At 37.0% G+C, this 17,096-nt stretch overlaps 1 protein-coding gene across 1 annotated transcript in view; it reads right to left on the bottom strand.

Annotated features, from left to right (window-relative positions):
- STXBP5L (syntaxin binding protein 5-like) overlaps positions 1–17,096 on the bottom strand; it is a gene marked incomplete at its 5' end in the record, with an annotated part of 122,650 nt that overhangs the window by 54,479 nt on the left and 51,075 nt on the right. The window contains 5 exons of the mRNA XM_009081193.1: positions 6,152–6,324; positions 10,162–10,379; positions 13,679–13,719; positions 14,940–15,007; positions 16,561–16,708. Of these exons, the coding sequence (XP_009079441.1) occupies positions 6,152–6,324; positions 10,162–10,379; positions 13,679–13,719; positions 14,940–15,007; positions 16,561–16,708 (648 nt within the window). The remainder of the gene's footprint in view (positions 1–6,151; positions 6,325–10,161; positions 10,380–13,678; positions 13,720–14,939; positions 15,008–16,560; positions 16,709–17,096) is intronic.

Consider the following 17,096-nt stretch of genomic DNA (forward strand, 5'->3'; position numbering starts at 1 on the left):
GGTGGTTTCACCATCCCTGGAGGTTTTCAAGCTGAGACTGGATGTGGCACTTAGTGCCATGGTCTAGTAACCACGGTAGGGTTGGACTCAATGATCCTTGAGGTCTCCTCCAACCGGGTTGATTCTATGATTCTATAAAAGCATGACAGAAAAATGTAAAGCGGCAAGAGAAGCTGAGAAGCTATACCTTTCTGTAGTAGTCCTCACTAGAGCATATCCAAAGTGTATGGACCTGACAATTCTTTTTGCCCATTGAGTGCAAACAAGCCCTGTTTTACTTTTAGGAGTATAATGAATGAATGCTTCCTCTGTGATATCTGATACGCATTAACACGTGCTCACACTGTGTTATGTCCACTGAGTGCAAACAAGCCCTGTTTTATTTTTGGGAGTATAATGAATGAATGCTTCCTATGTGATATCTGATACACATTAACACGTGCTCACACTGTGTTATGGCAAGTTCAGTGACTTGCAAAGCAGGTACTGAAGGTGTACATGTTAAGGGGAAGTGCCAGAGCTGAACACCTCTGTATGACTGTTTTATATGTTTTTGGCTTAATGTGGTGACACACTGAAAGAAGATATTATGCAATAATAGCAACACTTTGAGGTATTCATGTTAGTCATTAGTACATCTGCTCTGTAGGTAATAATTTTTGATATTGCACCCCTTTACACACAGTCATAATAGGGCAGTCTATCACATATAATTCTCTATCCCTGTGAAAATAGTACCCCAAAAAGTACCCCAAAATGAGAGGAAGGAGAGTAGCTAGATAATACAGACAACACATTCTGAAGAGCTGCAATTTTTGGCACATAATGCTTATTTTTGCTTTAAGTGGTTCTCTATACATATATGTCTATTGTAAATAACTTAAGCAGTATTATCTTGTGTACAGGATCTTGGAGAAGAGATCTTTGATGACACTGATGATGCAGACTCCTGAATGTGACTGTGATGTGACTCAACAAGCTTTCCAAGCAGCCCTGGCCCATACACCTGAAGAGATGATGGGTCAGACTGGAAAAAACCCCAACTAATTTCTGTAGAGAAGCAAGTAAGTAAGCACTTTTTCAAGAGAGGATAGTCAAACTTCTCATTCAATAACCAGGGCTATCAGGTTGTTTGTAGCTATCCTGATTGCATCTGTTGGAATGGAGACCTTGGTGGCAAATATAGCTCCTGATGCAGAAATCTGAGGTAAAATGAAGTAAAACATAACCACAGGGCAGAAGTTCTCAACAAGGTAACTCCAAACAGCACAGTGGGCAATGTACAAGGCAAGTAGTGCTCTAATTCTGGCAGGAGTTATGAAAAACAGAGGACTGTGCACTACTTCTCACGTTTTTATGTTTTGATAAAGAAAATGAATAAAGACTTATGGGTGTACCTTATGACACAGAGATAATATCTCCAGCTCAGCATTAGCAGTGGAAGTATTGAATACATACTTTTTTTGGGAATTTCTTAAAGAATAAGGATTATTTTCTTAATCAGACCATCATATCTGTTATGGGCTAACCTCATCTGGCTGCCAGACACCCACCCAGCTGCTCTTGCACACCTCTTCCTCAACAGGACAGAGGAAGAAAATAAGATGAAAAAGCTCATGGGTTGATACAGGACAAGGAGAGCACTTAGCAGTTACCATCAGAGGCAAAGCAGACTCAAATTAAGGAAAATTAATTTAATTTATTACCAATTAAAAATAGAGTAGGAGAGTGAAAAACGCTTTGAAAAGACAAAACTTAAATTACCCTCTCCTCTCCCTCCTTTTCAGGCTCAGTTTCACTCCTGACTCCTCTATCTCCTTCTCCACCCCAGGTAGCACAGCAGGGTTGGCGAATAGTGTTTGTCATCAGTTCATAACACTCTGTGTATCTGCCATTCCTTTTTCCCCTGTTCCATTATTGGCTCCTGCCCAAAGGGGCACTCCTTCGAGGAACAGACTCTTCCAGTGTGGGTCTCTCAAGGGTCATTTATGTCAGAGAACTTGTGTCTGAGTGGGCTCCTCTCCATAGGTTGTAGCTTCTGTCAGGAGCCATTTCCAATGTGTGCTCTGCATGGGCTACCAGGCAATGACCTGCATCACCATGGTGTCGTCATGGACTGCAGGGGAATATCCGGTGCCTGGAGCAACTCCTCCTCATCTTCCTTTTCTCACCTTGGTGTCAGCAGAACTGTTGCTCATTCTTTTTTCTTGTTCCTCTCTCTCACAGCTGCTGTGCAGCACTTTTTGTCCTTTCTTAAATTTGTTTTCCCAGAGGGTCCACCCTCTTGGCTGAGGGGCTCAGCTGTGCTCTGCAGTGGGTGTATTGGAGTCAACTGGAACTGGCTGTGTCCAGCACAGGGCAGCCCCAGCTGCTCCTCACAGAGGCCACCCTGCAACCCCCTCTGCCAGCACCTGGGTACCTGCACCTGATACAACATATTTGATAACTGCCTTTCCAAAATACAAATCTCTCAAAGTGTTTAACTATTTCAGTAATACAATTTATACTGCATTGCTTATAGTTCTGTTGTGGAGGATTCACAAACCCTGCCAAAACTTTCCTGTATGCCAAAACTTTCCTGAATGAGAAAGTCATTCCTCATCTATCTTTCTACATGCATTTCCTTAACAGCAACTTGGCACACACTACTGTTTCCTTTTCCTGTCATACTGTTCAGACCTTACATATCTTACTTGTCTGCAGCAGTAATCATCCACTTGGCTTGGATCTTGTCATAGGAAAGATCAGTTCAGCAAGTGCTCAACCCATGGCTTCGTATCGCTGTTTTCTATTAACAGCTCAAACTTTTGTACTTTCTTACCTGTTCTGCATGCACTAAAGCTTTGCCCTTTTCTTTCTTCATAAGATACCTATCCATAAGCACCTCTGAAGTGATGCTATCCATAAGCTTAATGAAGCCCTGGATTACTCAGGGGTATTCGTGGTGAGAACAAAGGGATGAACATGTGTGAACTCAAGCTGCTAAGGGAGAGGGGTCTTTTGAGACCAGGGAAAACTCAAGCTCCAAAACAGGAGTTGTATACAATAAAGAGGTATTATTTTCAAACAGACTTCACAGCAAGCAGAAGCTGCATATTTGATACAAGCAGTCCTTCACACTCCAAAGAGTATGTTTCTGAAGGAGCCCTTCAGCTTCTAATGTCTGTGGATAAGCTGTTAAGAGGCATACTAGCAGTGGTCTTTCCATCTTGTACCCCATTTTCAGTTTTCAGCTCCTGCCCTTAAAAGTGTTATAAAAAATATTGAACAGGTAAATGAGATCCAAGAAGCAAGGCTTAGTCTAATGCCCTTTTAGTTGAGTTTTCCATCTTTATTTTCTAATCATAACGGATGACATGGGAGAACACGAGTCATATATGCTGCTATGGTGAGTTCCAACACTCATCTGTCAAAGCAATGTGTTTGTATTTTCCTTCTTCTAAACGACCTACCATGAGACTGACAATGGCTGCAGAATTAATTCTGATCTTCTGAATCATGTTTTTAATGTGGTATTACTTTTCCAATGTGTTTTTAATGACATGCCGAAAAAATTAGAGAACTTGAAGTACCTTCTAAGTTTTCTTTCGGATTCATGTTACCTGAGGAAAAAAAGCAAATACCTTTCTCTCTCTATTTTTCACTGAAAATTTGAGGATCAACTTTGGTAAAACAGGTGTTATTTCACAGAAATTTTCTCTAAATATAGGATAAGCTGTAGATGGTGAAAGACCATAACACTGGAGTAAATAATTTCAGATTTCATGATTAAGTTTGTCATTCCATTGTTCTGCAACACCTTCCTCTTTGAGGATCTTTGAGCAATTTCCTTTCACTAGCCATTTTGCTTGACCAGTAATGGTGATATTTAGCTCTTCTTCACCTTGATTTGGATTGCTTTTTCTGAAGCACTTATACTATAAGCCTAAACAGAGTGCAGGAGCATGCACAGAAGGAGTGTAGATATTTCAGTAATTTTCTTGACATGTTCTTGTTATGCTACACTGAATTTGGTTGTTGCGAAGTTTTGGCTTTTAATTTTCTTCACAAGACATTCACAGTTTTTTATCAATTTGGAGTTACTTGGAGCTACTGTCAAAGCCCTTGCTTGACCTAATTTTGGGATGATACTAGAAGCCTGTGAACAACAACTGATGTTCCGGGTACAGCTTTTTGTTAACAGTAATTACATAAAAAGTATTTATTTGCATAATCACAAATGCATTGGTTTCCTATGTTACATTAGCTGCATATTTCATTGTAAAATCTCCTGAAAGAAGGAAGAACAATAGTATTTATTCCACACTGCTGTCTGCCTCTCTCAATGACATTTACGTTTGATTTCAGAAAAGTGCTAAATTTTCATTACTTCAGTCCCTTCAGTCACTTTCTTTCTAACACCTATTTGCAGACACTAAAGTTCAGTCATTCTGACTTCTGACTAGCAAAAATCATATAGTGTGGAGTGCCATCCATTTGCTGTAACAAGGTTGAGAAGCAGATATGAAAACAAATGTAATGGAGCCAAGATTAAAAGCTAGTCTGTATATAAAATTTCGTGTGTAGGTGTATGCAGGTGATTGCAGCTTTATGTTACTATCACTCTACCTTAGATTCCATACTGCTGTCCACCTGAGTGCTTTGCATATGAAGTCAACAGAATCAGAATCATCTAGGTATTTACTGTTTTTTCTGTTTTTCCAGCACTACTTTCATTTTATCAACATAATTCTGCTTAGATCATAAGTTTTTTGACAGATAAGGCCTGTGGACCCAGTTAGAGTTTGGGGAAAAAATGTGGATATTTTATGTCGTGCCCTATTGAAAAGGATAGGAGCATACATAAGTATGCTTTTATCTAAATATAAGAGGGAGTATGTCAACAGTTCTAGTGCTTTAATTACTGTGAAAAATCACTTCTCAGTCAAAACAAGTTTACATTCACTTTGTGTAAAATGGGACAAAATTCAGTCATCTTAATGTGAGATTATACGGAGTTCAGAAAACTTCTGAAAACTAAGGAGCAGAACCTCTACTGGTTCATTACAGCTTTTCTGCCTCCAAGATCAACAGTTCCTCTCCTTCCCAGACAAAATCAAATAAGAATCCCTTAAGGGAATATCCTAGCCAGTGAAACAATTGATTCCTTTCTTCCTGATTTCAATGTCATAAATAGATTTCGCATTTGGATTTTTTTAATAACTTCTCTCTGCCTCTTCTATTGATTTTCATAGTTCAAATTAATGATTAAACTGAGGTCTGAAGTTCAACTCCATGACTGAATGAGGTGGACAAATGAAAAGGATGCCAAAAAATATTCCTAATTTTGCAAGAATATTATCATGATGACACTTTTAAATGTTAATGCTATTTCCAGGTGCAAAGCAGCCCAAAGTATCTGCAAAGTCAGGCAATGTTCATTTAAACTGCTTTTGAAATATTTAATAATAATTAGTCCTAAATAATACTGAGTTAACCAAAATGAGAGCAATTGTTATCAGCAGTGCAATATAATTGCTGGAAAATTACAGTTTATGGACTCTTGTACAGAACTGGTTTTAAACTATTCAAACCCATAATTTATCTGCCTTATTAGTACATTAATCTACACCAAACAGTAGCAGTGTGTACTGTAGCAGAAAACAATTTGCTTATTTTTAAACATTAAACAAATACACACTTCTGCATAGTGCAACTGTTTCATAATTGTATATTTTAAAGATTGTTTCATCAGTATGAACACAGTTTCCATCCCCTACACACCATAGAATACATATACGTCTTTCACAGAGAAAGATTTTACTGCTATGCTAGTCAATCAAGGAGGGAAAGGTTTGCACGTGTCTGCTTTATGGAAGTCTCTTTGTGAACGATAAAAAGGTTCCTCAGAAATTCCTTGAAGATTTACTCCTAGATCACACTGGAAAATTACAGTCAAACCTTTACTGTAACAGTTTATCTTTTCCATAATTACTTCAACTTTTAAAATCCCTTTTTGTTTATTCTTCCCTTAATTATTTTGTTTCTCCATATTCTGATTTCTTCTCATTTTGTGTCACATACATATGATTAACCTCTTTTTCTTGATAGCTGATGGATTGGTTAACAGCTTTTTAGAAAGATAAATCTTTGAACAATGGCATAGACTTACCTAAGACATGGGATACTATCCTTCATTGTTCCTTCACCTGCTACAGTGTTGGTACTGCCTGAAAGGCTCTTTAAAGAAGGAGGCTGGGAGGAGGCATCTGGAAATGGAGGATTTATTTCTGGTTCAGGAGTAATGATATCTTCTAGTTCATACTGAAGTCGCACCTCTAATGACTTAAATAAATAAAAAGCTAAGTTATAATTTAATAGAGAAAGCTGCTGAAGGTTCTGTTGCTTTCAAATAAATATCAGTAAGCCCTTTTTTTAAAAAAAATACCTCCCACATTTATCATTATCATTTTTGGGGAAAGAATATTGTCATTTGCTATTTATACAGCTTAACAGCACCATCAGAAAGGAACTAGTCATCTACCCTATGCTGATGGAGAAATACATAGGTGTATTATTCCACAGGTATATTCTGCTGACTTTGCTTCAAGCCTGTTACTATAAGGCAAGAATATAAGTTTTCAGAATTTATTATGAAAAGACAAGTTCATCACTCACCCCCAAATAAATAATATTTCAGCATAAGAAGGCATCATTCAGTGTAATGAAAATTTTATGCCTATTGTCTGTTATCTTTTCCTTAAGCAAATTCATGAACAGAATGCTCATCAACTCTGCCCCCTGATTACTAGGACAATACAGTCTCCACCAGACAGGTTTCAGCCAGTGTTCATAAGCCTTATATTGTGGGTAGTATTGATACATGAACTTCATTTTTCCATAGGTAGGGGTCAGGAAATCAGAGAAAACAGCACAGTGTTCCATACTCCTTAGAATGAACATGAGTTTGGTGGATCCTAGAAAGGAAATTTCAAGCCTTTTGCTTTCCTTCTGGCCTCTCTATACAGGGAAAAGGAGCCAACCAGGCCAAACCACCCTACGATTCTTTTCCCTAATTCAGGAAGCCTTAGCCCCAAAACACAGGGGAAACTGGACAGGGAGTTCAAATCGATGTAAGTAATCATCTCAGAGAATCACAATAAATATCAAGAAATTCTTTCTACCTCATGAATTGTCCAAGGAGATCCCCAGTTCGAAAAGAATTAAAAACAAGGTACAGCCCTCAAAGAGACAAGGTCTTGCCATTATTTATTACAGTCATTTCAGTGCTGGTACCTTGAAATGAATAGAAGCAATTGCAGATGTAGACACTGCAAACTTCATCTTAGTGATCTTTGACTGAGACATCATATGTACCAGAATGAAGATTAACAAAATACCTAAGTTTTATGAGAATCAGGAGATAAAGGTCAGTACTGAAGGCTCACCTGTTTCTCAACCATTGTGTTAAAACATACAAGATTTCAGAAAGAAGGGATTCTGCTCAACCAGAAGACAAAGGCTTCTCTCTCAAAATTTCACTTTTGCTTTTTTCTTGCAAAATCCATGGATATTTTTCGCCTGGATCGGCTAAAGAAACCTATAGACAACATTTACCTTCAAAGACTAATGAGTGAAATATTGACTTCAGGCAAATCTAATCTGGAAGTACTTGCTGCTGACTGAAACAATTTATAATGTGTTTAATCTTTATGCAGGACTGGAGTAACTGTTGCAGAGTATGTTCTTCTGTTTGCCATGTTAGATGTGCATCAGTCTTCTTTGGATAATTTTCTTTGTGTCTTCCCTTTTTCTACTAAAAATAGTTTTGTTAAGGATGAATTTAGGCTAATAACATGACTGTGAATTTTTCTTATGTTTTTGTCTCTGCTTTGACTGGACCTTAGGAGGGTTGCAGAACTGTTGTACCAATTTATTTTCACACAGTAAAGATCTTTTCAGAAGATCACATCACTAGGCTCACTGATCCTCCTTTCCACATTCAAATTTGTGTAAACCCTTTTCCTATGGTTCTTCTCAGGAGTTTTGAAGAGGAGCTTTACTGAGAAAAGTCTGATCATTGAGAAAGTGATCATGTTTAATTAATAGATCCTTTTGAGACAGGACAGAATAGATTCAGATGAGAAAACAAAACCAGCAGCAGCAAATGCTTTTTATACAACTGCATGTCAATGACTCCAAGGTTGGATATGAAGCAGAATTTGTCTCATGCATACTATTTTCCTTCAGAATCTGATATGAAATCATGCAAATACTTCTACTGAGGAAATCCCAGGCACAGCCTATGCCCCTAAGGCACACTCAGCAGCAGACTACCCTGCTACATGGAGAAACCTCCATGCTTCCCATATACGACAGCAAAAACATTCCAAGACTGACATCAGACAGTGTAGATTGAACTCAAGGTGAGTTCAGTCTGGCTGAAAAAGAAGTGAGGACACCAAGTGCCTTGCACCTCAGACAGCAAAGAAATTGTGAGACTGACCAGCTCAGTCTCAGCGCAGACAAAGCCAGACAGCCTAAATTCAGTATGTATTCCAACAAAGACTTCCATACTCTTGATTTTAAAAAAACAACCCATCATTTAAGAGAGAGGACTTGAATGCACACTGCAAAAATGCAGAAACCAAGAGAGAAGGCCCATTTCAGGGATGTACAAAACCCAGGGGAACTCAGTGACTGTGCCACCAAGATTGCATCATTTAATACTCGGAGAACAATTCCTCACATAAATGCTTCTTAATTACAGATGAAATCTGAGAAATTGTTAAATTGCACATATTATAGCACTTTAAAAAATATCAGTAATGCTGCAATTCAGCCAGAAAAGCAAGGGACAGGAAAATAAAGAAATTAAATTGTAGATAATAGAAGACAAGGTGCACTTGCTGTGGAACAATGCAAGAATACTGAAATGTAGCAATTTTAGCAGCATTATACATGAGCTGGTCAGCAACATGAAATTACTGTTCATTCATTATAAAAATTTTCCTGAAATGATATGCTCAGCTAGCTTAATAATTGCCTCTGAGGGAATAGAAAAAAAAAAGGAGTGGAAAACAACAGAATAGCTATAGGTACTAAATTTCCTTACCATATGGCACATGGCTTCAGGCCAGTAATGACACAGGTTTTTTGCCACGCTAGAACTTTGTAAAGTACATTAAAGTAGTGCGAAAAGGAAAATAACTGTAATCAGGGAAAGTGGAAAGGGAAAATCTGGGTTTGTTGAGAGCTGGCAGATGCAAAGAAGTACTTTCTGTCAAGAGAGTGTCTAGAGTTGCTAAATGTTCCCCAGCACCAGAGAACATCAAGCCTGAAGGAAAGGCAGTCATGTTTAGTTTGGTTCTGCCTTAAGAGCAGTCTCCTGTTAAACTTCTTACCCTTAAGAAAGCTTGTTTTTATTACAAATGCTGTTCAGTCACACTGTTAGCAATGGTTGTGAGTCCTGTGCAAAAATTCAAGGTTCAAACCCAAGTCAGAATCATTGTTCAGCAATGATTAAGTACAGTTTGACTGCAGTGCAGTTAAAAGAACATAATCCATATGATTATTAAAAAGCAGAGGGGTTTTTTAACAGAATAAAGCAAAACAATGCTTATGAAAATGTCAAGTGCTTAACCATAAACAATCTGGCATTTCATATCGTGTCCAGTTTTAGGAAAAAAAGTCAGCATAAGGCAGAAAAAAATCAACTCTTTTTATTTTGCTAGAGCCATAGTAATTGTCAGTCTCCTCATGGTACAAACACTATGAGCATAAATTAAAGAGATGAAATACTTGAGTTAAACTGACCATTATGCATGTACACAATGTACATTACCTGCTAAAAACATACAGCAGCCAGTAATTTTAGAGCAGGTAAAGACAACAAAGATTTACTGTATCATAAAGTCTTAAATGCAAAGTATGTCTGAAATCTGTACTGTATGTTACTATTACAGCAAAAAAAGCAAACAAAAAAATGTGGAGATTTGACTTCCAAAACCACAGCTCAGATTTTTGTCAGTAACTTAGGTAGGATCAAGATTTCACTGAAAAGGTTTAAAACGGAATGTCCCTAAACCCATATTGCTACAGCTTGATAATAATTTTACTCAAGTAAAAGAACACAGATAAAGCAGGGCTATTTGATTTAGAAATTATGTCTGAAGGACTTACTGCAATTTCAGTGTTTACTTCATGTTTGCTGAACCTGTAAACAATCACATATGCAGAGACTCCTGCCACACAGAAAATTCGGCTTTCAGGACACCAGTACATCATCTGAACAGCAAAAGGATCTTCTTCCACAATCTCAGCTGTTGCTTTTCCTTCTACTGGTTTCTGTTTTTCAAAGACCTTTGATGTTTTTAATTTGTACAACATCTGTAGAGTAACTGGAATACATTAAAACATTTAAAAAATAGCAACATGAAGCAAATGAGTTATAAAATTCCCTAGCTCCCACTTTCTTATCAGTTGTGGCATAACAAGGAATCTTATAGAAGATGGGTATTAGACAATGCAGATTTTATTCTGGTACACAACACTGGTAGGATATGTATTTAATACTTCCAAGAAGGATATTTGTCTGTGAAATACTTCTAAGTACTTAGTGGGACAGGATGTCAGAGGTGTACGTTAACCACTGTGTCCATAATTAGGTTTATACCCAATGTTATAGAGAGGCTCTGATAATGCTGATAGTTTTCCTAATGAGATGTGAAACACGATTTCATTTGTCTGAGGTTATTTTCTTCCTAGAATGTAAAGACTGTATGGAAATTCAGGAGAAGACATTAGGAAAGCTTTCTAGTGGCCTAGTCAGCACAAGCCTCTCTGAACTAACAGGAGTTCAAAACTGTTTCGAATTTCTTGACTAATGAGTGTATCTGTATTTATACCTGCATATAAAATCCTAATATCCAGGAGCCTTTGTCAAGATTAGAACTCCAGTGCAGTAAATCCTGGAGGCAAAGGAGGCATTATACTTAACGCCACTATATTTTATTGATATTTCTCCCTGGTTTTAATACTTTTACATTAATTTATCAATGTCATTAATGAATAACTGCATGAGGTCAGAAAAAGTTGGTCAGGCCCAGCACCTGTAAAGGTGTGTATACCCATAAAGGCAAAGCTATAGTTGTGGTAGGTCAGCCTAGCTAGCTTGTGTAACAAGAGCAACAGGAAGATGAAAGGAGAGTGTTTTAGTTATGTAACCAGATGATGAACACAGCAAAAATACATTTTTATTTGGCAGCGCAGATATATTCTAGGAGATTTAGCATCTAAAATTTTTAATTTAAAAAAAGGTTTTAGCACATAAAGCATCAACAAATTTTTACAAATTAAAGCAAGTACTTCTGTAATAAATACATAACTCTTCCTGCCCTCAGTGGCAGTCACAGAGGATTCAGGATGCCCTTAGTCCAGCAGCAAACCTAGAGTGGCACCTTATATCAGGCAACATAGGTTCATGCATACTAGTACTTGGAGAATTATAGAGACCTAGGGCACAAATTACATGACAAGACTCTCTATGCTTCCCTGAATTACTAGGTACCATCTGCACAAGGGTAATATGAAACAGCAATGGCTTTTGAACAAAGGGTACCATCTGCACAAGGGCAGTATGAAACAGCAATGGCTTTTGAACAAAGATACATTTGGCAAACCTACTTCAGTGTCTTAGCAATTCCCTGTCTGCCACAAATCTGGGCTTTCAGATACAAAATTACACATTCAAAGTTTGTCTAAAACCGAAGTACTTTGTGTCTCTCAAATAGCAGCAAGGTATTTTGTGCACCAGGAAATCACAAATGAAATTGGAACTCCATTAAAAAAGTTAATACCTTAAACATAATAAAAATATGTAATAATTAAAACCTTGAAAATAAGAAGTGCCAAATATGGTACGAGTAACACAGTAGATGCCCTGAAAGGCAGGACTAAGACCAAGGCATCAGAGAGGCACTGAAAACACCACTACTGTTGAAGAGATTGTGAATATTCATGACCATCTAAGCTTTTACTGTTAAGAAAAATTCCTATTGTATATACTGATTACTGGGTTATGTTTACATTCCTTATGAGAAGTTTTCTTCTTTGCCCATTCCTGCCAGAATTATAGGAGACATTACTAGCACACTGGTTCCTGTGCAGAATACATGCTAAATGCCTTGGGGTATTCCAACAGTCTGGATTGTTCCACCTCAACTTTAGTGCCTGTATTTGCACACTCTTGTCAAAAAACATAAGTATGTAATGAAATACTCCCAAGACAAGGTCTAATATCTCACACTACTTCTCTAAAAAAAGGAATTATCCTACTTTTTTCATATTAAAGCTTTGTCAAACTTCTATCTTTGCAGATAAACTGTTGACTGTTTTGATATGTTTGAATGTTTTTCTTTTTGGTGTTCACCATAACTTGAAAATACTGGAAGATGTAAACTCTACACAGCATGGATCTGATTTTCCTCCATTTCCAAACAGACATATTATATAATTAAGAAACATCCCATAGTCATGTTCGCTTGACGTGCCTATGTAAAATACCTTTGTGAAATGAGGCTTTGGAAATCCTCATTTTCTCCTTGTCCATCCTGATGAGTGAAAATATTTGGTGTTAGGCAAAAAGGGAACCATCTGACAAAATCATCAGGTGTAGCTGACATCAAAATCTTGTAAACATTCTCCAGATTTGGTTGGAAATGGTAGCAGTATTAATTATTACAGTTTGATGGCACAGAGTGGAGCTAGCTGGTAGTTTAGTATCTCATACTCCATGTTCTTGGCAACCATTACAGGCTGGTTATTAGGGTCATATTAAATCTCTCTATGCCTAACATTTCATACAGAGTTTTCTTTCACACTCTCTTTTCTTTAAGAGACTGATACCTCATAAAAGATGTATATTCTACCCAGACATCCCTGTACCACCAAAGAGACAGAATACAAAGCAACGCAACAGGAACTTTGGTATAGCACAGTCACATTATTTGAAGAGGAATATTTTAACTTTCAAGTAAAATGAATGCGTATTTTCATACATATATTTTACTAATAAGTACCATATGTATTTTCTGTGGTTTCTGATATGTGTAGTTATAGCTAGATTGTATGGAACAAGTGTTTTCTGAAGGTCTTTCCTGCTAGGATGAATGGAAATGCTTTCCAGTTATTAATGGGACTTGAGACTGAACAAGAAAAGATTTAGGTCTTTTTCCGCCCTCACCAGATTAAACACGTATTGAGACATATTAATATATTTCAATACTTTATTTCCACTTAGCTGTCAAAAAGACTTTGTTGTACTCAGAATAGAAGAGACATGACAACTGGAACTGAATGTTAGATCTAATTGAGCCCACACTTTTATACACACAAGAAGAATGGGCCTTAGGGATTTTTTTACCAACACTTCACCCCTCATTGGTTTTGGTGTGATGGATCTTGAGATATTATTTCTCTTAAAGAATTTCACTCTATTCCTCTTAGAGACTTACACTCTTTTCTGCCTAATACATCTCATTAGCAGCATTTTTTCCCCTAATGTAACAAAATTTTTCTTAATTTAGCCTAATTTTTCCTAATTGTTTCAGCCCAGATATTACTACTTATACTGTTAAATATCATGTTTTACCTATATGTGTGTGTCAGCATTATATAAAAGTGAACTTTAGAAACTTACTGGCAGAAGCATCCCAAAACTTTACTGATCCATCTGCATGGCTTAAAAAAATATAAAAATTAAATGTGTTAAAACAAGATGCAATTCTAAAACATCATCTACTTTCAGTGAGTGATAAATATAGGTAGAACAACTGCATTTTGCTCATGTGGTAACTCCCTATACCTTACTGACAATATATAATGATATACATACTAATTACAAGAAAATATTTTGCTATTAGCTTGATTTGGTCAATAAAATACTTTTCATGCATTTCCTATAGAGAACTAAGCCCCTGATTGATTTTAAGATCACAATGAAAGAAATTGTTTCCCATATTAATGATCAGTTTAAGTTACAGAACTTTTGGCTTTGCAGTGGGCCAGCACCAAGCCTATGCACCCTAAAAATGCCAGGTATAATGAATTTTGAAAGGAGAGAGGATAACTTTGTTTTGCTCAATACCTTACAGCTGTGCCATTTTTATTAACATAAAACTTCTGAGGTAAAGCTGGAGAAATGAGACATTTCTCTCTAAAATGAGAATGGCCCCTTCACCACCTTATTGGTACTACTGCATACATCATAATCTTACTTTTAAAAACAGGTGTTTAGTATCACTGATAATAACAATTTATCAAATATATTGCTATCATCAGCACGACTGAGACTAGAGGGAAACACAGTGTGCATCTTAGCTGAATAGCTTCTATTTTAGTGTGGTCCCTTAAAAATCCATCAGGCACTGCTCATAGGGCTCCTATGGCAACCTGAACCTTCTATGCTTTTTTGCTATGGGTCTGTTTCTCCACTCACAAGGTGAAATTTGTCCCAGTGCACCACACTGTCAGTAATGCTGGGTATTAAAATGAATTTCTAGGCTGTCCTGAGATACAAAGCTCCCAGAAGGCCAAGGGACAACAGCTACACAAGAACAGCTGCTCTCCTTCTTAAAGCTATTCTCTATGACTTTCAAGGCCAAAATATTCTCTTGTAGTGGGTTTGCCTTTCCAAAGACCCCACCTTCACAAGTATATAGACTTGCTGTCTAACTCTGGGCCCTCGAATGGTAGCACATCCCTGTTCTATTTTCTACAGTTCTATTTTCTACAGTTCTATTTTCCACAACAAAAGAGAATTTTTGTGGTGGCACAGCTCAAATGAAGAGAACAGGATATACATACTCTGTAAAAGCTCAGCTCTTATCTAAGGCAAACCCACAATCAAAAGCTGTAGACACAAACACTTTAAAAGCACCAATCCCCAGTTTCATTCTCACCCTGTAATAATGATTTCGGGATATGTCTGAGCTCCAAGGTTCCATGCTCCACCACTAATAGGCCACTCCTAAACAAACAAGCGTACAGAGATCACAGCTAATTCTGATGAACCTTGCTTGGTTAATTTTAAACCCAGCAGCAGACAACATTTTCCCCCAAAGAGAATATGACTCATAAACAGGAAAAAATATGTAGCATTTAAGGATTTTACAGCTTACTAATATTTTTACATTATCAATTCAAACTTTGGAAACTTAATAAAATTTTTCTATTATCATCTAAGGTTCTATGTTTTACAAATATTTTTGTACAGCTAACATTCAACAATCTGAAACAGAAAGGAGAGGAAGGAGTAACAAAGAGTTCTGCTAGTCTTTTGATATGACTTGTCTATTGGGGTTTCTATAGAACATTGGGTAGACTGAGAATCTGTTTTTAATATGAAAACTACTGAAGAGGTTGGCCCAGAAACAAATATCTGAGCATGGTATATCTGATGTCATGAGTTGAGGGAATGCAACTTATACAGAATGTATGAAACCAACATCTCTTCTCTGCCTTTTATTTACTAGTGGCAAAAACTCCCATTCTTTTCTTGGCCTAGGCTGGTTGAACAAAATGATGGTCTGGGCCCAAAACCTGACATGTATGGATACAGGATGTGGAGGATGACGTATGTGCAGAGTGGGAGAGTATGAGTAGGTGGGGAAAAACTGGGAGCACAAACTGTTTATGTGGATACATGGAGTGGATGCTTGTGGGTACAGAAATGGGAGGCTGGCATATGAGTGACTACCTGCCTTCAGAGTGTATATTTGTATGTGCACAAATAAAGCAAGGGGACAAGAGAGTACGCAATGAATACAGTAGGTGGTGAAAAGTACATGAGGTAAGGGTATGAGGTAAAGATAGATTCAAATACGAGAAAAAATATTTTCTGAAGTACTTTGTTGAATCGAAATCCAAAAGGAGGGAAAGCTGTTTCTCAGTTCGTGGAAAATAAGGCAGCTCCAAGGAGAGTATTTCTGTGACTTGAATAGAAGACTGATGATGCCTGACTTGTTTACCCAGTAATTTTTTCTAATTTATTTATTATGATGGATTAGTTCTAGCCAAAACATAAGACAGATTAAAGCTTGAAATCTATAAATTAATTACATTCCCTCTTTTTACTTCTGCAGCTTGTCCTATTTCTAAAAGCATTATGTTAAGACCTTGGTAGCTCAGTAAAATAATTATTAATATCCCTGTTTAATAAAATATCTCACAGATATGCTGTCAACCCTCACTAAACCTCTTCTGCGAAAGTCTTTCAATTACAATGTTTGCACTTTTTTCTTTGACAGAGACAACTTATCCATACAAATTTGAATCGAACACTGATGATTTTCCTTTAACTCAATCTGATCTGGAATCACCTAATGATTGAGTCCTATATAATGGTGATTAACTGTTGTGCTCAAGTGATGGTTGTAAGCAGGATGCTAAGCTGCTGGTAGGTCTAACTTGAAAGTGATTATTAAAAAAGTAAAATGAAAATAATATGGTAACATGTTACATAAACATAGGTTATACATCTACTTCCTTTGCTTAAGAAAAACCCAGACTGGTATTGTTTACCTTATTGCTGTATCCTTGCTTTTTATGTTTTGCTCCTACAGAGTAGAGTACAGGAATCAAATCTGGAGGACAGTCCGCAAAATATTCTGTGCAGGTAACAGGTGACTCATGAATGTCAGTAGGATATGGATTTTCAAAGATTGGAAAACTAGTTAAGGAAGACAATTTATTAGAAGCACTGTGACACACTGAGCCATAGAATAAAACATATTCTCAAATTAAAGACTATTACAGAATCTAAAATCATTACTAATGAAATACATTTTACCTTATTAAGACTTACATATTGTTTTTAATGTCAATAATAGTGTGCAGTTAACCAAATAAAGATATATAAATTCCACAGCTGTGACAAGAATCCTCCTGTTACATAAATACCCATTCATGTGGGTAGTCCTGAAGGCTAATAGGGCTACTTGTGTCGATAATTAAGAAGTAATTTTTTCTAACATCTCAAAATCTGATTAATACATAAATGACACATTTTCTAGAAGCTTCAGGTTCATAGATATGACATATACTGTGGCTAAGAACTA

Source organism: Acanthisitta chloris, unplaced genomic scaffold (genome assembly GCF_000695815.1).
Source record: "Acanthisitta chloris isolate BGI_N310 unplaced genomic scaffold, ASM69581v1 scaffold13848, whole genome shotgun sequence".
In the NCBI taxonomy this organism is placed as follows: domain Eukaryota; kingdom Metazoa; phylum Chordata; class Aves; order Passeriformes; family Acanthisittidae; genus Acanthisitta; species Acanthisitta chloris.